The following is a 22,841-nucleotide window of genomic DNA, read 5'->3' as shown; positions in this document are numbered from 1 at the left end:
GGTGCAGTCTTCCAGCTGACAAGGTTTGTAAGGTTGTGACTATGTTACAAATCACAGTTTGAGGTTATTCTGCAGCTTAAACTGCTGTTGTTCTAAGCCTTTTGCTTATTGTCCAGCAGATCTGGTAGATGGTGAGAAGGTAGTTTAAGTAATATAATTAAAGAGCAACACCAGACCAAAATCCTGGCAGTTTCTTACCTGTTTGCAGGGTAGAAATCCTGATTCAGTATTTTTATGTGCTGAAGGAGGGTTTGTAACGAACTGAGGAGCTTCTGTGGCTTGACAGCTCCAGCATCTGGTGTCTGAGATGACAGATACCATCCTGGAGTTGTTGTTCCTGCAGCAGGTCCCACCAGAGACTGGGCAGCTGTCAGATCTTCTGAGAATCCTCATACCAGGACATCATAGCATTTGGGGTGATTTCAGGATATATCATCCCACCTGAGGTGGTTCACTGCTTTTATTGTGGTAAGAAAAGGAGAAACTGAGGCACTAATCAGTGTACAGTTTCAACTTCAAGGGGAATTCTGGTTCTTGCTGAGTTTTTCAGCCCACCTGGGAAGCAAGTGTCCTGTCAATCACCATTTTTTACAAACAGGTAGCTGGGGCAGCAGAGAAATTATGTTTAATGTTGCTGATGGACTAGAAATATTGTTGTAGGCAGCAGGTCCCTGTGGCTTGTCTGGAGTCTGGGAGGCACTTGGGAGTTTCTGATGACTTTCTTAAATGGGTATGGGAATGGAGATGCATCTCGTGTTCCAGCTGGTCTGACCCCATGACAGGGTTCTTATACACAATATGTTCCCAGGATGCTGGGTGCAATCTAGTGAGTAGTCTCTGCCAGTGCATGTCCTTAAATTGCTCTGCTTTCCTCTCCCCTCAAGGAAGCCTGTCTCTGGAAGTGTTGCACTTGTCTCTAGGATAAAATATCCTGGAGCAAGAGGTGAATGTGTGTGTCCCACTTAATGATTTCAAAAGTTCCCTCTGGTGTTTCTGGAAACCCTAAATACATTTGTGGGTTTGCTGTGTTTGAATAATAATGTCTGACATCTTCAGGGAAAGGTGGAGGTCTCTCCTCAGGTGTTTTCCTGTTTAAAATAACACATAACACTCCTTGGATCACAGAGGTGGTTGTGCAGGGCAGATTCCCTAAAGAAAATGTGCCTTGCCAGATGTGGAGTCATAGCAGGGAGATGGATTCACATACCATATTCACATAAACTCCCTATTCAAACCTTCTTCTTGCTTTAGGAATCAGCCGGACCTCCAGCGGGAGACTTCGGAGGCTCAGCGACCAGACAAGTCCAAGTAAGTTGTGTGAATTTCTCTCTTTGAAACTTCCTCATTAAATAAAAAAAGCATTTAAATAATCGAGAGAATGCAGGTGGATAACACTCAGAAATCACATCTTCAGCCTCCTGTCATGGTTTGAGAGGCAAAGCTGGCTGCTGATAAATGAAGAGCTCTGTGTGCTGGAGAGAGAAAAGAGTACAAGTAAAATATGTCTTTTTAAAAAACCACACCAAACTATGAAAAGGGAGAACAATGTAAAATAAATTATTAATTCCTTACTTCATAACAGCTCCAGAGACAATAATTAGCAAGCCCCACTTCAATTCAAGGGGTCTAACACAGGGCAGCAACAAGCAGGAGTGGCCTGAGGTTGAAAGACAGCTTTAGTCATTAGTAGCTCTTTCGGACTCTCCTTAGCTATTATATTTTATTGGATGTGGAGATTTATGGATTATAAGTGCTTGTGACTAAATTTACAGTCCTAATTACAGCTTAATGTTCTGGAAACTGTTTCTGATTCAGAAGGAAGCAGGTGGGAGGGTTTGTTTTTCTTGAAAAAGGTGTTTTCCAGCCTCGGGAAAACAGTAGCAGAATTCTTGGTGCTTGTGAGTACCCGAGGCCGTGTGCTCTGCTTGTTTGTGTGGGACTTGGGGCTGCCCAGGGACAGAGGCACGTCCCTGGTGGTTGTCTGCATTGGCCTGACCCTGCAGGTAGAAAATGTCACTGTTCTCCTCTAAAATACCCCGAGGGAAGCTGAGACAGCCCACTCCTGGGCTTTTGTTTGTGGTAGCACGTTTTGCTGGCTGTGTTAGCCCTCCAATGAGCCTGTGCTGCTCCTCAGTTCAAAGCCCTGTGGGAAACATATAACCCATAGTGAGGTGCCTTGTGCATCACAGACATTATTCTTTATTAGCAGGTGCTTTGTTGCCATTGAAATCTTCCCATGTGTTTTCTTCTCTGAGATCGTAGAATCCTAGAATGGCTTGGGTTGGAAAGGACCTTAAAGACCATCTAGTTGCAACCTGTGTGACCTCCCTTTGTCTCATCATTTTCTCCAGGATGCTGACAGTTGTCTCTGCTGGTTGTTGCCTATCCCCCTAACAACCCTGCTTGCCTCCTTGAAACCCTGCTCTGCCCACACTAGGTTCAGGGTTTATCTGCTCCCACCCCATTGGTCTCTCTGTCACTCAGTTTCTCCCTCTGGGCTCAATTTGCTTTTTCAATTCATCTTCTCAGCCCTCATATCCTGTCCCAGCTCCCAGATGTACTTATCAAAACAGTAGTTTTCAGCTTTTCCCTCGGCGTGGGTGGGAGCAGAAAGCCACCCTCGGGATGCCTTCCTGGAGTGCTTTGCTGGATTGAGGCATCAGCAGATGTGGAATGGGAATTAGTCATGGATGTCTGCTTAAGTGTGCACTTAAATGCCCTGGGAGCTGTGTCACTGCCTGCCTTGTCCCCATCCAATGCTAGTGACCGGCACAGGGACACGTATTTATGCTGTGGCACAGGTGAGGGTGACAGGGGGCATGGCACACTGTGGCACTCTCCTGCTTTGCATCTGAAGCTCCACAGCCATGCACTGTCACCACCTCCAACCCTCGTGTTGTGATGTGTCACTGGGAGGATGTAACTGTGGTCAGAGCACCCCAAACTGGTGTCAAGTGGCAGGAAAAATGCACTGGGTGATAATTATTGGGGAGTCACAGTGTTGTGTGAGTGCTAAAGCTTCATGGCAGCAAGAGGTCAGGGCAGAAGAACTGAGCTGCATTTTAAAGCTGACGCTTCAGAAGTCGGCCACCAGCGCAGAGCTGGTAGTTTTGAGCTGAAGTGTGTGTTTATCTTCTGCATATGCAGAAACAAAGCTGCTGTCTCAGCCCTGGCACTGTGTGTTTCCACATACATTCGTCTGAGGACAGAAGGGGGAATTGGTGCAGCTCCAAAGGGGACTGGGGTGTAGAGAATCTAAATTGACAGGCACAGCACATTTGTTCAAGCTTGTTTTCTTTAGTCTCTAATTATATACTTTTCCACTTTTCTGGTGAGAGACCTTGTAAATTTTAATTTTTTTTTTCAAGTTAAAAATCGAATGAGCAGTTCAGTCCTTCAGTTTACATTGCAGTAAATATTTATGACTCCATATAACTGCAGTTCAATTTCCCCTTGTTTCAGGTCCAGATTTTTCCCTCTGCACATCTGGCCTTGCACCCAGAAGCTTTTATTCCTGTAAAAGATAAATTGGGGTAGGGATGACAGAGCAGTGGTTGCAAGTGAAGCATTACAGAGGGGTCTTGGTTGCTTTGGGCTCTTTGCCACCCTAAACAAAGAAAAGGATGACGTGCATTTCCATAGCCACCAGCTCTTGGGATCTAGGTAGCTACATCCATGTATTGCCTTGGGGCACATAGGAGGGGCAGGAACCTGGAGAATTAATGTTGGCCTCTCTTGGAAACCTCATTCTGTGACTCAAACTTTCTTGTCCCTTTGAAAGTGGTTATATGGCATTGGCATCCAAAAGTGCTCAGTGAGCAGCAATTGCAGGGCTTTGGAGCTGTGGTTTTTGTTTTGTACAAGCCTGGTGCATAGTCCCCGGTAAGCCAGTGAGGTGGGATTCAGAAGTCCCTCTCCAGCACTCTCGGAGCCCCTTTAGGCACTGGAAGGGGCTCTCAGGTCTCCCTGGACCCTTCTCTTCTCCAGGCTGAACAATCCCAGCTCTCCCAGCCTGTCTCCAGAGCAGAGGGGCTCCAGCCCTTGGAATGTTTCCATGACCACCTCTGGACTTGCTCCAGCAGCTTCACGTTCTTCTTGTGTTGAGGGCCCCAGAGCTGGGGGCAGCACTGCAAGCGGGGTCTCAGGAGAGTTGAACAGAGAGACAGAATCCCCTCCCTTGACTTGCTGGTCACAATTATCCTGTAGCCCAGGACAGAGTTGGCTTTCTTGCCTGGCAGTGCACATTCCTGGCTCATGTTGAGCTTCTGGTCCACCAACATCCCCAAGTCCTTCTCCCCAGGGATAGTCCTGATCCATTCCCTGCCTGGCCTGTATTTGTGCTTGGGATTGCCCTGACCCAGGTGCAGGATGTTGCCCTTGGCCTCACTGAACTTTGTGAGGTTCACATGGGCCCACCTCTCCAGCCTGTCCACATCCCTCTGGATGGCATCCCATCCCTCCAGCCTGTTAACCACACAAGTTAAGAATGGCGTGTCAGGGAAGTTACTCCCGCTTCGGTTTCCTTCAGCTGTACTTGATGAATTTGAAGGAGAGAAGTATTTGCTGACACTTGCCATCCAGAGCAGCGGTGTGTTCCCCAGTCAGCCAGAAAACAGCCCAGAGCAGCTGGAGTGGAAGAAATCGGCATCGTGTTCCTCTCGGGTAGCCAGCTGTGCTCTGTACTTTGATTTGTTTCCAGCCTACAATTCACTTTTTGCTAAGAGGAAGGAACTTCCCTGGCAGGGATTATACAGGAGAGGGTCCATTAAAAAGGTAGAGTTTACTGATTTGGCTAAAACAGCGTATTTTTTTTCTGTGTAGGTGATCACAGGGAGGACGATGCCTCCCAGTTGTGTTTCAGCAGCGCTGCTCCTGCACCAGTGCTGTTTGTGGGTCAGGTGCTTTGTTCACGAGAGGTCCCAAAGGGGTGGGAGGGGAGCAGGTGCCTCAGCTTTCCTGTTTCAGCCTTTGTCTGGCTGTGTGGCTGCCTGGAGCCGGCCGGAGCAGAGCAGGGGCAGGCTGCCAGGACCAACTGCGGTCCAGAGCAGGCTTGGCTTTTCCATCCAAAAAGCAAGAGCACCAGCAGCCCCACTTCTGCATCATCAGCAGCTGGCTGAGGATCAACCACAACTTGTCTCAGTGCTTTTTGGAAGGGTAGGGCGTAATTTTGGAGAGGCACGAAGCTCAAGGCCAGTTATCTGGGTTATGTTAGAAAGGGGCACTGGCTGATGTCATGAAACCTTCACTGGGACAGTTTGTCTGGTATTGTCTAAATACTTCTTCTGGGTATAAAGCAGAGACACTCCCACCCCAGACGTTGTTTGCACCAGCTCAAGCCCCTTGTTCACCCATTATGATGGTGGTAGATGGGCCAGAAGCCACAGTGGGTGGACCAGTGTGGGCTGGAGATGCAGGAGGAGCGAGGGGATTCAAAGGTGCTAGTTGTGGTGTGAGCCTGTGGCCTTCTGCTCAGGGCACAAGTTCTAGGACCCCATTGACCACAATATCACTGCACTGCCATGCTGCCCAGGGCACCCAGGAGGTCTCTGCAAGAGCTGGTACCTGGGATTAATAAAAGTGGAGAGATTATAGTCTTACATTACAATATCAACAAGATAGGCACAGATAGTTCTTTTCTTATTTTGGTTTTCCCTGGTCAATCCTTGAATTTTGCCTTTAACAGTTATTGATGTTCCCATTTCATAGCTGGGGGAAAGAGAGCAGCTGAAAGCTGTGCCTTGAGCATTGCCTGTGAATCTGGGGATCTTTCCCCTTGGGAACAATGGAAAGATGAGTGGCCAGGGGGGTGGAAGAGCTGAACACACATAGCTGTGGGCACAGCTTAAATTGACATTATCATTTTAATAAGGACAGGAGGATATCAGCAGCCTTCACTAATTTGGGATGCTCCAAATTCACGGTAGATAGGGCAATAGATCTTGCTGTTTCCCTCACTTGATTTAGTACTTTGCCCTGAGGACCAGCTCCTCTTGTTATGCCTGGAGTCTGTAAGAGACTAACTCTAAAAATTCATTTATGTGAAGTTGTGGGTTAACCAGAATAGTGGAAATAAACAAAAGAAATGTCAAAAGCCGGGGGCTCTCCAGTGGAGCGTGCATGATGACTGTTACATAAGCTAATTCGGAGTGCTATAAAAACCATTAGGTGTGTGAGGGGTTTTTCCTCAGGGAAGAGCTGTCAGAACTGCCACACATCTGCAACTCAGACACGGGCACCCCCCACTCACAGCACAGCCCTCCACGTGTCTTCGTGTTATCTGAGGAGACTGAGGTTGGGACCCCCTCCTGTAAACCTTGATCCAGACCTGCAGCTTATCCTCCATCTGTTTGGAGCTTCCCGCTGGCATCCAGCGGGATCCAGGCTGTGTGTGCAGCACTTCTGGTCCAGCTGGAGGCTGGGGAGATTCACAACATCTCTTTGCAGTGTGATGTCAACATCTCTTTGATGTGTGATGAAATGGCCTCCAGTTGTACCAGGGGTGGTTTAGATTACATATTAGGAAAAATTTCTTCACTGAACGTGTGGTCAGGCGCTGGAACAGGCTGCCCAAGGAAGTGGTGGAATCACCATCGTCCCTGAAAGTGCTCAAAAGTTGTGTGGATGTGGCAGTTGAGGACATGGTTTAGTGGTGAACACAGCAGTGCTGGGTTAACAGTTGAACTCAATGATCTTGTAGTTCTTTTCCAACTTTAACTGTCCAAAGATTCTGTGTTTTTAGCACAGAAGTGCTTTCACTGCGGTGAAGCAGCTGAGGGGTTAACTGGAGGTTGTGGTTGCAGCCTCATTGCTCTGGATGTGTCCTTAGATGAGGTCATACGAATTTCTTTGGGCAGCCTCTATTCCCCTTTGTTTTAAGCACCAAACTGGTCACTCCAGCTGCTCTGGTCTCTGTGCCAAAGTGTCCCCATGCACATGCACCACTTGCTCCCCTCGGGCTCCCTGGTGACAAACCCTCACTTGACACATGTCCTCTTCATCACACATGGCCTTTCTTATCAGGAGGCCAAAGCAGCAGAGGGTGAAACTTGGTCACAAGAAACCTTGGAGAGTCCTTTCTGCAGCAGCACAGCTCTGTAGGTGATTCCAGCTCCAGGCAACAAGTTGTTAAAGTGGAAAGGCTGCTCCCAGTTCAGGTGCCTGGTTTCCTGCACGGACACACACAGGGCAGTGCTTGTGTAACGTTGACACGTGGACTCTGAGCTGCCTGGGACAGTCCTGTGGGGCTCCCACGTGCTGCCAGCAGAGCTGTGTGTTACTCACAGTGACTGAGGGAGCGTAGGCGCCCGTGTGCACAGCTGAGAAATTAAGGAATAGTGATGGGTGCCGTGGGCCTGTGCTGGTGGGGGGGTGTTCTGCTTGTCCTGTTCCTTTACAACACCTGTGATTCATCTCCAGTTTCAAGTATAATATTTTTAATCCTAAAAGGCTACTGAAAGTCGGAGTGAGGAGGTAGATCTCTTGATGCTTTCTTCCTACAACACTTGGCACTGTGGGCTCTGGTGTGAGGAAACCAAAATGTAAGATACAAATCAGTGGTTCAGGAGTGACCAGGGCTTTAATGCTCAGTGACTTTCGGGGCTTCAGCTGCTGACTGTGTTTTGAGATAACAATTTTCCTCACTGGAGTGTGATGCAGATTTGTTGATGAGTGCTGAGGAGACCCACGGGGATCTCCCGAGGAAAGGAGATGTAGAAGTGCAGAGTGTGGCTCCTCCAGGACAGGAGCAGTAGTCCTTGGGCAAGGTTATTTATCACCTCGGGACCAGACATCTCTGCAGGAAGCTCCTAGTGCCCTCTCAAAGAGAGCCTCACATCAGCCTGCAGCAGAGAGCAGGGAAGCAGAATGGCAGTGGACTGTGGTTTTTGTCTCATTTGTTTGTCTCATCCCATTCTGACGGATGGAGGAAAAAAATCTCAAGTCTTCTAGAGTAAAACTGTACTGGGAGAGAAATATATTCATTATCATCTGTGCTAGCCTGTGAGGGCACAGCTGTGGTGGGATGTGGATGACTCAAGGTGCCTGTGCAGGAGCTGATGGGGAGGTTGGAGGGAACCCTCCTGGGGCTGGTGGCAGTGAAAGGACACACTTCCAGCCAGGGCACTGGAGGAATGGGACAGCTATGGAAGTGTGAGTGTGCAGGGTACAGCACCTACCATTCTCCTCAGGAATGGGGGAAAATGAATGAAAGGAGGAAGAAGGGCTGGTGAGTCCTGGCCTGATGTGTATGTGCTAACTCATGAGTGTTGGTTACCTAAGAAGCTGTGTGTGGTCACATTTCTCTCAGTTACATGTGTCTCTTCCTGGTGTTTATTTTCTTCATCTTTTTGTTGCTGAAACGTCAGTTTGCAAATTGCTCTTGGGCATGTTGGCAGGCCAGCTCGTGGCTGCTCAGCTTTCCCTCTTCCCCCTCAGAGCCTGGTGTCCCTCACCACACGGGCAGAGACCAATTCCTGAGCCCTGGCTGCCCACCACAGGCATCCTCTGAGCCTCCAAGGCCAGTGCCTCCAGTGGTGGCCGGTGTTTACCAAACCCCTAATTGTACCTTAGGCAGAGAGAACGGATTTACTCCTTGCTATATTTATCTGGTGTCTAGGACTGCAGGAGAGATTGCCCTCTGTTGCAGGGATGGCTTGTTTGGAAAGCAGCTCTGCAGTAGGATTAGTGGATAAGGCACTGTAGATGTTCAGGGAGGATCTGCAAAGTGTCAAGTCTCTCTACCGAAATTTTGGTGGCTGGGAAACCAATGAGTGAGCTCCAAAAAAGGCACCAGTAGCAAGGGATATTCCTGATTTACCAACTTAATGGAATAGTCCCTCCTTGGTTTATTTTTTTTTTGTAGTTTCATTTCTGGCCAAAAGGGTGTTACGATGTTCAGAGAAATGTCCAGGCCTGGATGATTCTGCTGCTAAGTGAAAATATGTTCTGCTACACAGTTCTGGGGCATTTTCTTTCCTTCAGTGGATCATTCTTTCTCCAGCAAGGGGAACTTAAGGCAAGGTAAGATGATGGTGGTGTCTTGTTGCTTCATCCTACCAAGGCAGCATCTCTCTGTGTTGCAGTACAATAACATGGTGAAATCCAACCCTTCCTGTGGCTTTCCCAATAGACAGAAATACTTTGAAAATCCGTATGTTGAGAAGGTGAAACAACCATCTCAGCAGGTTTGTTGTTGCATGAGGTCTCCCCTCCATGCCAAGGAGCTGAGTGATGCATCCCACTCTCCTGTGCTGCCTGTGTGTAAAGTGCCCAGAAACTGTGCAGCTTTTCAATTAGATCAAATTGCCCAGAGTCACATGCAGCCTGGGCTTGAACCCCATCTAATCTGGCCTTGAACACTTCCCTGGGCAACCTGTGCCTGATACCTAATCTAACCCTGCCCTCTGTCAGTGTGAAACCATTCCCCCTTGTCCTGTCACTCCACGTTCTTGTTCCAAAGTCCCTCACCAATTTCCTGGGAGCCCCTTTGGGTACCAGAAGGGTCTCTAAGGTCTCCTGGGAGCCTTCTCTTCTCCAGGGGGAACAACCCCAGCTTTCAGCCTGACCAGAGCAGAGGGGCTCCAGCCCTCAGAGCATCTTTATGGTCTCCTCTGGGCTCACTCCAGCAAGGACACCTCCTTATGTTGGGGACCCCAGAGCTGGACACAGTGCTCCAGGCTGGGCCCAGAGCAGAGAAACAAATATAGCAGTGCCCAATGGAACCCTGCCTCCCCCCAGCAACTGCTTGGTGGGGAATGACCACAGTCCTTCAGGTATGGAGTAACCCCCTGTTTTGGAGTCTCAGGGAGTGAGTTGTGGAAGATAAAGTGTCGAGAGGGCATGACTGATGGTAAGGAGTAGTCCAGGAAGGAAAGCATAACCAGGGAATTGAGGAGGAGTTAATATTTATCCAAAACTCCCTGTGCTCTCCTGGGAGGGTGAGGGTCCAGTCCTGCCTTGCCTCTTGCTCTGCCCTGCCAACTGCTATTAATACTTCAACACATGAGTGTTAAAGTGTGAGCAGAGACCCTGGGGAGGATATGCAAGGGATTTCTGGCAGTTTGAGGCTTTCAGGCAGAGAGGTTGAGAGCCAGCACAGGGGAGAGCTCTGACAGGGACTGTCCTTAAAGATATATCCTTCCATAGGATGGGACAGGACACAGGGACACTCTGTAGGTATCATCTCAGGCTGCGTGGGATTGGGACAGGAGGGGGGATGTGCTGCTGCTGTCTTAGACATCCTCTGCTGCAACTGCCACATGTGCTCTGGGTGGTGATGAGCTTTGTGTGCTGGGCATGGTCTCTGGATTGGGAAAGGTAATAACTTGGGAGGATCTGTGTGATCTGTGTTCTGGTGTTGAACAAATACAGGTTTTCATAAGAAGTAGCCAGGGAGTGGCAAAATAGTGCTTGGCAGCACATGTGGAGCAGCTGAGAGCTGCAGCCCAGGGCAGGGCAGCTCCATGTCTGCCCAGCTGGGAGAGGGATACGGAGTGGAGAGGCAAAGAAACACCTGGCAAAGAGCAGGGCAGCAGCATTCAGAGGGTAAGTACCTCCCTTGGAAAGAGGAGGATCTCCTTGGTTTTGTTTTAACTTCTTTTCAAATGAAAAGGAGAATTTTAGCCAGAGTTCTCTTTCTTCCCCATCCCCAAGGCTCATATAAATGTAAATGAAAGGTTCTTGTAGCAAACAGTCCATGGAGGCTCAGAGACTGTCATCTGCTGGCTGGGTCCAGCCTGGGGGTAAATGGCATAGAGGGAATATAATGGAGTAACACTTGATTGCACTGCTTGAGTTGGGACCTGTATTTCCTCATGTGAAAATGCTTCCCTGAACATAATTTGATTTAGGAATGCTCCACTCTGCTGCACTGTCCCCCCCTCTGTGCTCTCCTCCCAGTTTGCCAGCACTGCAGATAGCTGAGCTTCTGAAAGAACCAGTTGAATCCCCATTTTTCCTGCCTCTCCAGGCCCTGGAGGTCTTTGGCTGCTCTGGCTGCTTCCTGACACCTTTGTCAGTGGAGTCTGAACCTCTGATCCCTGCATGGGCTTGCAGCACTCACCCTTCCCAGCTCAGCTCTGGGGTTACAAAGTGGTACCTGGCTGGGTGGCTAAACCCTAGTGGAGGTGGCTGGCTGTGACTGTGGGACTGCATGGCTGAACTAGGCAGGAAAGAAAATAACTCTTCTGTTGGATCAAATGGCACAGGAACATAAGCTCAGCATAAAAGTAGAGAGGCAGACAAGGAATTGCAAATAAGATCTGCCTCTGTACCACGGTGGCCACTGCTGTGGCTGGGGACAGTGTCAACAGTCCTAAAGCCCCTCCTGGCTGCCCACTGCTGTCCTGGGATCTGTGCCACATCCATGGGCCCTGCTTAGCTACGTGTTCATGCCCAACAAGCAGGTTATGGCTTGGCAAAGGGCTTGGGCGTTGCTGGGTGAGCCTCGGAGAGGTGTGAGAGAAAGAAAATTCAAGCTGAGCCTGGAGCAGGGCTTGGTTTACTTTTTTTTTTTTTTGTGATTTCCTTCCTTGCTTTCTCTGCACCTAGCAGTGCTTCCTGCTGGCTGTCACTGTGAGAATGTCCAAACCTGTGAGGGAAAGCATGTGCATCCCTGTGCCAGCCTCTGTGAGCACGGGGTGGCAGTGGAGCCAGGCTCCTGCTTTGTTTCAGATTCTTGTTTGCAAGTGGAAATTGGGTTTATTTTTGCAGCAGATAGTAGTGATTTCCTTAAAGTTGCTTCTACCTCTTCCTTCTCCTTATTGCTTTCCCAAAAGTCAGCCCTGGAGGGCCTTGAACTCCAAGAAGGCAACCCTAACCAGGGGAGAGACTTCTCTGTCCCTTTCCTAAATTCTGGGTGTGCTTGACTTCCCCCCCAACCCTTTAGCAGTAGTATTAGAAAACAGAATATGTGTTATCTTTCTCTATATATATTTGTACAGTGAACAGACCACCAAACAGGCATGTGATGAGCTTCTCAAAAGCTACAGAAGGTGGGGGATCCTCAGCCCTGTGACATGTGTGTCACTGGAACTGTACCTTTGGAGGAAGCAAACCCCAGTGCTGGCATCACCAGCACAAGGTACCCCTCTCTCAAACACAGGCACCCCAGTGTTTGCCTGGGAGAATTCTGCTTCAAACAGAAGCTTTGTGAATTCTGCTTCAAATGGAGACACATGACTGCACCTTTAAGGTGAATTCATGAAAATTTGCGTGAGTACTTCAAGTCTGAATGACAGGATCTACCTGGAGGTTTTATGAATTTGAAGTTCAATTGCATTAATCATAGTTTGGATTCACTTCCCTGAGTGCCTCCTGGTGATCTGCCCTGCAAGAAATGGTGTCTTTATCTTTCCTAATCATCTGGGTATTGATGGGTTAAGGTCTGGAGGCTGAAATGTGTGCTGCCCCCATCCCTTCTTCCTTTCCATTCACCTTCTTCCTTTCTCCACGCTTCCCCTGAGTTTTTCCTTTCCTCTCCAGCCCAAGGAACTTGGCAATAAGGCTGCTTGGTGGAGGCAGTGCAGTGGGTTTTGTGCTGTATGGGGCTGTGCAGCTCCCCTATGTCCTTGCTTTGTGTTCTGCACCTTTTACATCTCAGGCAGGAAACGTGGGTTTAGCCTGTTAATGGGAAAACATTGCTTATTGTCCCCTCTAATGCCTTGGGCTCTGGCAGCAGGAACATGAAGAGCTTTAATAGCAAACAGTGGATGAACAGGAATCTGAGAAGGAATCTAAACCGTCTTGCCCAGGGAATAACACACTGGGGATCAGGGAGAAACTTCCCAAAGGACTGGACTGTCCTGGGGCTGCCTCCCACCAGCTCCCTGCTGTCTGTTGGGATGTGCAGTGGTTGCTGTTGGCTGGAGGGCCTGGCCTGACCCCATGGCTGGGTGCTGGCTGTGTTCCTCTCTCTGCTTTGGAGACAGTGATATTCCATCAGCTGCTGAACAGGAGAAATCCACAATATTGAAAAACAATATAATGTATATTATAATGTATATAATATAATGTGGGTCCAGGCTGTCCAAAAGTCCCAGCACTGCCTGTAATGCCTGGAGTCTTCCCTTGGAAGTTTATTCATCCAACTGGGAAACAATCTGTCCTTCTGCCCAGGTTATGAGAGGAGTGCCAGCCTCTGTCACATCTATCACACTTGGGTTTTTCCGTGTGAACTGTGAGCGTTTTGGGGCAAAAAGTGTCACATGTACCATGCTGATCTTACAAGGGTTCTGCCAGCACACCTGGCCTGTGGAGCAGCTGTGCCTTCCCTCCTGGCATCTGCCATCCCTGCCTTGGGGATGTGGGATGGATGGCTTCTTTGCCAGCTCTGGGGATGGAGGCTGTGCCCTCACATCTGGCTGGGTGGCTCAGGCTCCACACTGTCAGCAGGGATAGGTGCTGGATGGCACAGGAGGGCCGTGCAGGGTGGTGTGGGCAGTGCCTCGTTGGAGGTGCTAACACAGCGTCCCTGCTGCCTGCCCGGGCCACCAGCCAAGGGGAAGTTTCCAAGCAGGCCAGCTTACTGCTGCAGCCACACATCCCTCCATCCCAGACGAGGATCCAGCACCGGGCTCTGCAGAGCTGCCCTGCTCCCTCTGCACCCTGTGCCTTGCCCGGGCATCGCGGGGAAAGAAAACTGCTCTCAAACCCCACCTTCGCTCCACTGCGGGACCAAGGAGAAGACCAAGAGCTTCTGTCCGGGGCAGAGACTTTCACTATCGCTTTTGGCAGGCTGCAGAAATCCTCCCGATCGCCGCCTTGCCGTGGGGAGGGAGGCGAAGCAGGGGCTCGGTGCCAGGGCCGGCGGCGGAGCTCTGCGAGGGCTGCACGGGGCGAGTAAACATGTGCGGCGCTCGGGTCCTGCCTGGTAGCAGCAGCAGCAGCCCGTGATGCTGTGCTTGGAATGAAGTCAGCCTTCATCAGCCGAATAGTTTATGCATGAATCGAAACTTCAGACCTGGCAGGGTGGGGGAACGTGCAGGATCTGCGCTCTTTTAGAATGCTGGAGCCAAGGAAGGAGGAGGGGATAGAGGAAATAGCAGGAAAATAAGACTGGGGAAGCGGGGAGAGATTTGAGAAGCTGGATGAGTTTTTTCGCTCTGTTATTGTGAGGAGCCAAGTTCCTTAAGCATCTCCTGGTGGATATTAAGAGGGAGCTGTGGAGGCTGGAGCATTCCCCTGGACATTCGCATGCTGTAGCTTTAAGACTGTTTTACAGAGGACTCGGGATTTCCAGTTTTCCTGTGCCTGGTGGAGTATTCCAGGGAGTTACAGGATTTTTCGGGTCATGTACCCCCTTTTTCTTTCTTCTTCCTCCTTTCTCTTTCTCTCTTACTCTTCTTTTTCATTTCAAAGAGACAAAGCTACTTCAGTTTGGAGCACAAACATATGATCAGCACATGGAAATGTGGTAATTTGGATGCATTCATGATTGCAACAGATTGAAGAAATTAGACCAGACAAAGAGCTTTTTTTGGAAGAGGAGGAGGAGGAGGCAAGGCAAGGAGGGAGGGAGAGTGGGGGAAAGAAGGGGACGCCACCGAAAAAAGGGACGGCCGTGACACGCGGATGCTAAATATATCCCGTAGTAATGGAGAGGGACCGGATTTCAGGTAGGCTATTGATCTTTTCATATGTTATATTCTGCCTCTGCCCTCCTACCTTTCCAGCAGCTTCTGCACTTTAAGAGGAGGAACAGCCCTGCTCCGGGTGGATTTCAGCCGATTCCTTTATTTATTTCCTTTTTTTTTTTTTTTTTTGCAATGCTTCCCTTCTGCATTTCTTTCCTTTTTTTTTTTTTCCCCCCATCCTCCTGAGCCCTCGAGACAGACGGTGATTCCAGCAGAAGCCGAGGGGGGCGAAGGGGGAAGCAGGGGGGAAAAAGAAACTGCTTTCTAGGTCTGGATTTCATTTGAGTCTCTCTCTCTCTCTCTCCCCCCCTCTGCTCCCATGTGCCGCACGGCGCGGGGGGATGAATGCTGAGCCTGTTAGCTCAGAGCTGCGAGCCGGGAAGAGGGAGGAAAATAGCCGAGCTCTTGGCATGGAGACGCGGTTCTGCTCTGAAGGTTGGCTCCTGAGAGTGTGTGTGTGTTTGTGTGTGTGCTGTGGTGGAGCTTTCCCTGCTTGCCAAAGTGTCTTCCCTCGGTTTTTGCCCTCCCATCCTGCCTGGCTGGGCAGGAGCTGCCTGCGTGTTCCATGGCTGGTCCCCGTGTTACGCCAGAGCAGTGGCGTGGGCTTCACCTTGCTGGCCATGAGTGGGGGGGAAGCTGAGGAATGAATAACTCCATTTAATTCCCCAGTTTCCCTGCAAATCCCGCCCAGTGGTGCATGTCTGAGTGATTCCAAGAACTGCTCCCAGGTACGCTGAGCCTTTGGGAAGCAGTGAGCTGTTTGGGGAATGGCTGTGACTGTGACTGTTTGCTTCCAGCAGCGGGGAGAGAGGGGACAGGGGATGTGGTGTCACCCACAGGGCTCACCCTCAGCATGCACGAGCAGGAGGACCAGGATAAGAGAGGGAAAGCCAGGGAGGGGGTGTCTGTGCCCATATTGGCAGAGCCGGTGGGTATCCCTTCTCCCACCCCCATGGCACGGCACAGCTCACCCTCCTCTGGCACAGCAGCCCCAGAGAGGCACAAGGCCTCTTCTCCTGGGCGTTCCCAGCCGGCTGCTGGGCATCGGAGCTGGGAGGGAAACCACAGGGATGAGAGGAAACGCTCAAGCCAGGGTGGAGCGAAGCTGTGGCCAGGGAAGGCTGCTCCCATGGCTGGCCCATACCAGATCCACTGTGCCCCAGCCAGGGATGTACTGAGAGCACCCAGTGCCCCTGGGTAAGGACTTACCTGCAGGACCACCCTTCATTCCCCACTGCTTCTTCAGAGTGTGGACGGCACCTTCTCATCCCTCTTGCTTGTGCTTTCTCCTCTGGTTTGAGCCACTTCAAAGCATTCCTGAGAGCTGCTCGTAACTCAGAGCCTGGTGGGTGTTTCTGCAGCCTGGGGCTTTGGGCTGGAGAGCCTCTGCCAGTGAGCAGGGATGTGGGGGAGAGGAGGGGCAGTTTGTACCTTCTGTGGTTTGGCCTTTCCTATCCTCGGTGCAACGCTGGGTCCCCTTCCTTCACACAGAGGTGGAGGGGGGCTCTGCAAAGGGTCACTGGTGAGAGAGGGGACTCCCTAGTGATGTGATCCAGGGCTTTTTGTTCTGAAAGACCATAAAAGGTGGGTTTCTTTGAGGCTTCAGGCTGCACACATTGCTCAGCTGCTGCAAGGAGCACAGAGCCCTTGAACCTGCGGGCAGGAAGACCCCAAGAGTCCTTGAGCAAAGATGCAGGAGCTCTTGCTAATGCCCAGGAGCAGTGTTTGCAAAGCACTGATGTCCAAGTGTGTACATGTTTCACTGACCTCTGCTGGAACTGGCTGAGCTGTGGGTGGCTGAGCTGTGGGCAGGGAGGCAGGCAGGGGTGCAGAGGGGCAGGCAGCAAGGAGGGCACGTTGCTGTGCTTGGTGACCTGGACCAGGTGTACATAAGTGTGGTGTGTGCCTCCACCTAAGGTGGTTGTGCCTGGGAGCTCAGTGTGGGATGATGAGGAGGGCAGAGCAGTCGTGTTCCACACATGGATGGGTTGGGTGCTGTGTGGGGCCCTAGAGCCATGCAGGCCATCCCAGTGGTGTTTCTGATAGGTGGATCCAGCATGAAATACAGGATGGGGGAATAGGTGGGCTGAAGGGCTGGTCTCAGATCTGCTCCACAGGTCCCTGCTTGAAGGAGTCGGAGCAGGCAGGGAAAGCTGCTCGGCCGGGGCAGTGGAGGGAATGATAAACCACATGTGGGAAAACTGTGCTCCAGGAGATTCTGGGCACAAAAATGACAATGGTTGGATGTGATGATTTTAGGTGTTTCTTCCAACCTGAATGGTTCCGTGATTCTAATATCACCAGGCTGTGCTGTTGACTCCCAGATCCATGGCATGGATTCATGGTCCTGCTGCTGCTGGCATGGGAGCAGCTGTGCCAGCTAATGTGCTCCAAGGGTCCCCCAGGGCTGTGGACTCTGGCACTGCCACACTGGTGGAGAGGAGCAGGGAGCAGAGCTCAGCCTGCCCCAGCACAGGCAGGGGGACAGCTGGGCTCTGGCTTTGGTGACAGAGATGACTCAGATGAAAGCAGATCTGTGCTGTGCTGGGGGCCTCGTCCCAGTCACTGCTCTGGCCCTAAACATGCTTTTAATTAATCCTCGGCTGTGGGTGGGATGAGCTGACTCCTGATCCGAGTGTGGGGCTGCCGGATGGGGTGAGGGCACTCCAGGGTGGGTGGGAACTGGGCCTGGCCTCTTCTTTGAGGACTGCTTTCCCACAGCTGCTGGAGCTGGGCATGTCCTGAGGGGTCTCCTCTGCCCAGGGAGAGCTCAGGCTTTCCTGCACAGGGGAAATCCTTGACTCAGAATCCTCTTTTAGGTGATGACAAACACCCTGTGCTTCAGGGGAAGGCATTAAAGGTGTGAGAAGATGTTGTGGGTCTATGCCTGGTTCACTGCCAGCTCTGGGGCAGGGAGGGTCTTCCTTGGTCTGTAGCAAGGTGCCAGTCTCAGCACCTGTGGGTGCTGTATAACAAACAATCTCACAGAACCTGTTAGTCTCTTTTAATCCGGTTAAACCATTTGTCACGCATTTCTAAAAGCTAATACTGCATGAAAAGTATTAGCTCTAAATTAATTGGTTTCCAGGTATGCCTCTCCACACACAGGGCTGGGGAGCTGTGCTCTGGGTGCTCCTCCCATCCTCCTTCTCCCTGCAGTGCCAGGTTGCGCTGGTGGCAGTGGCCTGGAGATGGCTCTCCTGTCTTTCCCTAGCAGATGGCTCTTTTGCCGAGCCCGGATCTCTCTACAAAGCCTTAATTGTGAACGCCGCGGGGCCTCTTTACCTCTTCTTGGAAGAAAAGGGTCTGCAGCTCCCTGAGCAGTGGGGTTTGGTTGCTGTGATGGTTGGGGTGAAAGAATGGCAAGGGAGATCTGATCTCCCAGGGAAATTATTAGTGTCACCTTTGAAATTGCACTGGGAAAACTCATTTTAAGAGTTAACAAATGATGATGAATGGGTGATTGTAACACCTGACTGCAGTGAGTGGCACATGCTGGGCAGAGCCCAGCAGCTGGGAGGGCTATAGATGTGTAGAAAGAGGGATGAACTGCTCATTGACCCATTGGTGATCACTCTCTGTATCCACTGTGGCTACATTTATGTGTGATATTCTTAGTTTAACGTGGGTTTATACATCATGCTGAGCAGCAGGGACACAGCCCCTGTTTGCAGGGGCTGGACAGGCATGACAGGGCATCTCTGGTGTCCTCAGAGCCACCCAGAAAGCACCACATGCCTGGACTGAGCAACAGGAAAGGAAAGTAGGGACCCTGTATGTGATTGCTGGAGATATGAAGGGTTGCTGTGAGGGAATACAGTTGTTTCTTTATTACTTTTTAAGTAGAAGTTAATCTTTAATATGCGTGTAGCAGAGGGATTTCTTCTGATCTCTTTTGCTGTCTTCCATGTCTCAGGTTTCTTGGTGTCCTTGTTATTCCTAGGAAATGGCAGGTAAAAGCCTAACATGTTTCTTTTTAGTGGTCTTCTCACAGCTATACACCTTGTTTATCAGACGTATTTCTTTTGCTCTGGCTTGCAGCATGTCACACACTCACATGGGGCACCAAGCCGTGCATTTACAGTCTGAATGGTTCCACCTCCTGTCAGATCCCACTGTGTTCACCCAGCCCTGCCACTCAGGGTCACCTTTCTGTCTGTCCTGTTGGTGACTGATGGTCTGTCTGTAGCCCTCCCTTCTGCTGTCACTGTCCTGCTCATGTCCCTATCTGGTGCTGACCCCCATGTCTTGCTGCAGTATTTGATGCCCTGTAAAACTCCCTGAAACCTTTTTTTTTCCAGCCAAGTTTCTTGTTGAAGCGTTTACCTTCACCCCAGGTGTTCTGCAGTAACCTTTTGTGGCTGTGGGCTTTGGCCTATTTAGCAGTATCTCCATGCAGTCCCTCTCTCAGGGAAGGGTCTGGGATTGGTGAGGCTGTGGAGCTGCCTCTGCAGACACTGTGTCCACAGTTTGCTCCGTGCTGCTCCCAGCCCGCTCTTGGCTGCCAGCTCCTGCCTGGCCTGGGGATGCATTCCCACAGTTGTCTGAGGCACGTCAAGGTATGAAGCATTATCCATTTCCTGATGTCTGCTCTTAAATCTGCTGGAAATTCTGCTCATCTCTGTTAAATATGGTCCCGCTGTGGGGCACAACTCATCTCTGGCCTGACAGCACAGGTAACGCTCCTTGACACCGCTCTGCTGGACTTGGCCAACCCTGGGGCAGGAGCTCCTTTGCTTCCTCCCCTCCTGCTTTGTGCTTTGCTGGATGACTTGGAGCCTCCCAGCAAAGTGATTCCCATGCTGCTGGGGTGAGGGAGGACATTTCTCATGCAAGTCAGGGCTCTTCCAAGGTCCAGCATACCATAATGCTGAGTAGGAACAAGTACGTAGTTAGGGAAGTATGTCTGGGTCAACACATGTCTTGTGTTCCCTTAATGATCTCAGAAGCACAATATCTGTGTCCTGTTGGCTTTTCCACACAGTACTTGCAGCTGTAACTAATGGACAGAGTCATTTGTTAGAGAGCAGTGATGCCTCGTGCTGTCAGTGCTGTAATTGGGCTCTGGGCTCTGTGGCCAAATCCTGGCATCACGTGGGCAGCAGGGAAAGTCCTGGTAGGTAGCAAGTCCCATTTTAGGAACAGTCTTATACCTGAGAAAACGTAGGTGAAATTTCTTGTTCTGCCTCGTATTTTCTGTAAATCGTGAGGAAAAGGCAGCTGTGCTCCCATTCCCCGTTGATTTCGGGTAAGGACCTGGTGTTTGGGTCTCTGTGCTGAAGCTCCCTGTTGGTGAAGGGGGTTGCAGCAGTGCCCACCTGCACGGGGAGCTCAGCAGTGCACCTGGAAACTCAGAGCTGTCCTGACATCCCAGCAAAGGGTGTCATGAGTCTCTAAAACAGGGGGGTGTGAGGGATCTGAAGCTGTTACATCCAGGTTACAAGTGCTTGGTGGCTGCTCTGGACAGCTGATGGAGACAGCATCCTTTGTGTTTGTGCTTCACCAATGTCCATGGACAATGACCCCTTTCTAATGGATTTTTTGGCCTATACTACTGCTTCTTCCCAACAGCTTGTGTTTGCAAGGGCAGCTTCTCCCTTCCTAAGCACCAACACTGAAAAGTAATTTCCCTGTGGCTGACTAGAAGTATTTTTGCTCTCTTCTCTAGCATTTCAGGCTGGTGGTGTTATACTGATTCATCCTGTGCTGGCACCAGGTGCTGCATCCCTGGCACGGGATGACTGTGAGCCCGTGCTGCTGGATGGAGCTGTTGTTTGAGTGCAGGTGAAGTGAAATAGCCCTTCAGTGTAAGGTTCAAAAGAGTTTTGGGATACTGATGCCAAGAGTGTTGTTAGAGACTTATAAACAGCTCTGGATTGTGGCTCAGGGGGAGAATGGGCATGGTTTTACAGGTGAATAAAATGCATTAGCTTTACAAGCAAATAATCACACAATAAATCAGAAAGTGTACTTTTTCACAGAATCATAGCCCAGGTTGGAAATTATGCCAAAAGGTACCCTAGTCCAGGCTTTTGTGGGAAAGGAAACCTAGATGAGGTTATCTGGCACAGTGCTCAATCACATCTTTGAAATCTCCTGCAATGGGGACTCTACCATGTCCCTGGGGAGCTTGTTCCAGTGATTGATTGTTCTTACTGTAAAAATGTCTGTCTTGCATCAAAATTAAGATTTTTTTAAATTTTTTTTTTCCCATTGCCTGGTCCATGTAAAGTTGGTGCTGCATAAGCAGGTCTGCATTAATTTTGTGATTACATAATTATAAACTGAAGTAGTTGTCCATGAAGCCAGTTCTGGTTTCCAGTAAAACCAATTTGGTGGGTGCTAAGTGTGATTGCTGGAATGCAGGAATTGGAGGGAGCTTGCCATTACTTCTGCAGCATCTCCAGATTGCAACTTTGACCATGATATAGCTTGAGGCTGTGGAAATAAAAGCATTTTCGCATTTCATTACTGGCTGGCTGGTCTGGAAAATTTAACCATATCATCAAGACAAACTAAGTTTAATCTCCAACACATTGGAGCTGAGAAATACTCATGTTTTGGTGCTTTTGTTGTGTTGAAATGTTGATTCTTCAAAATCCCATCGGGTTTGGAGAAGTGGGGTCAAGGCACAGAAGTGTGGGCATCCTCTGGTGTGGCTGCTAATGAAGGAATTGCTCCATATATTCTGAAATGAGACTCTCCATGACTCCCCCAGCGCTGGGCTCTCCCTTCACGGCTTTCCAACCTGGGCCAGCATCTGTAGACACTGGCAGCCCACCCTCTGCCAGCTGGCACTGCCTACATGTATGTAACACTTTCTCCTTTCCTTCCCAAGGGTGCAGGATATGGGTTCTTTATTAGTTTCAGATGCTTTTTTCTTTCCAGGGTTACGGCTTCAATGTCTTAGTCACGGTGATGAAGGAGGGCCTTTGGTGCCTTAGGCCTTGCTGATGAGGAGAGAGGCTGGCATGGGGGTTTGGGGGGCTGGGGACACATCCTTGATAGATGCTGGGTGTTTTCTGGGTGCCTGATCCCTGGCAGTCAGAGAGCCTGGCACACATGGAATGGAGGGACTCTGAACATCTCTGAAGTGTGATGATGTGTGTTTGAATCCATCTGGATGGCTTAGAGGGACAAATGGAAAGAGCTAAAATCCTGAATTGGTGGGAATGGATGCTTTGAAGGACACCTAGGAAGCTGAAAAGCAGGGACCCCAGCTCTGGTCAGAGGTTTTGGGTGATGATTGCCATGAGTGTAACTGGAGGCAAATCCTGATGACTTGGACAGACATTGTAAATGTCACTTTACAAGATGACTTGTAAAGAGTTGATTGCCTGGGGCTGCACAAATGATCAGCCTCAGATCTCCCACCTTCCAGTCTAGAGACCTGTTTCCTTGGCTACACCATGTGTAAAGGAGAGAGAAGAGGCTTTTTTTAGCTGCTTCACATGACCTTTGCAAACCTATTCCCTGTAAAGAATGTCCAGAAACCCCTTGCTGCTTTTTTAGGACATCTGTGAGGGGGATCCCTGCATAAGAAACATCTCGGTTGGCTTCACTAAGCACCTGAATGCCTCTCTGAGAGCTGTACCTGCTGGGGCCAGGTGACTGAGACCCCTCTGGGGTCATCCTGCACTTCAGCAGCTGTATCCCGGCAGTCCCGGTCACTGATTTCCAGTGGGCGAAGGGCGGATGTCACCATCCCCAGAGGCTTTGTTCTTCGTCTCTGACTCACGAGTCCGTCACTCCCGGTGACTCATCCCCATCCCCAGGGATGCACCGGGGCTGGGAGCGGGGTGAGCGGGGTGCCACGGACCAGGCGGGGGTGGGACCCCTGTCCCTGCTGCAGGACGGGGATGCGCGGCCACGGGAAAGGACGGTGCGGGGCTGCGGGCCGGCGCTCCCCTCGGGGATGGTGAGACGAGCTGCGGGCGCTGCCACGTTCCCTGCCCAGCCACAGCCTCGGGAAGCGGGAGTGGCCGGGATGGGACCGTCAGGGTGTGGCGTGCGGAGCCTCAGGGGGCTGCGGGGGCTGTCTGCAAACCTTGCTCGCAATCTCGCCCCCTGCCCAACCTCCTTCAACCCTCCCCCTGCGTTTGTCCCTGCCCGCCTCCTTGCCCGCATCCACATCGCTCATCCCCTGCCCCGGGATCTCCCTGCACCCGCCAGCAGCCCGCTTGAATTTCCCCTCCGAAAGGTTGTGTCTGG

At 50.6% G+C, this 22,841-nt stretch overlaps 1 protein-coding gene across 5 annotated transcripts in view; it reads left to right on the top strand.

Annotated features, from left to right (window-relative positions):
- The window catches only part of SEPT9 (septin 9), a 136,151-nt gene that overhangs the window by 23,051 nt on the left and 90,259 nt on the right, over positions 1–22,841 (top strand). Inside the window, exon 2 of one of the 5 annotated variants that reach the window (XM_027654511.1) lies at positions 1,252–1,308. The exons of 1 other annotated variant lie outside the window; for it this stretch is intronic. In XM_027654511.1, the coding sequence (XP_027510312.1) occupies positions 1,252–1,308 (57 nt within the window). Of the gene's footprint in view, positions 1–1,251; positions 1,309–10,129; positions 10,170–13,832; positions 14,613–14,956; positions 15,066–22,841 lie in introns of those variants that run through there. 3 more of the 5 variants (XM_027654513.1, XM_027654514.1, XM_027654510.1) reach the window with 3 other exon arrangements.

The sequence above is a fragment of the Corapipo altera genome, unplaced genomic scaffold (genome assembly GCF_003945725.1).
Source record: "Corapipo altera isolate COAL_440 unplaced genomic scaffold, ASM394572v1 343, whole genome shotgun sequence".
Taxonomy (NCBI): Eukaryota; Metazoa; Chordata; class Aves; order Passeriformes; family Pipridae; genus Corapipo; species Corapipo altera.
Note: the sequence above shows the minus strand (reverse complement) of the source record. Positions and strands in the feature narration are given on the sequence as shown.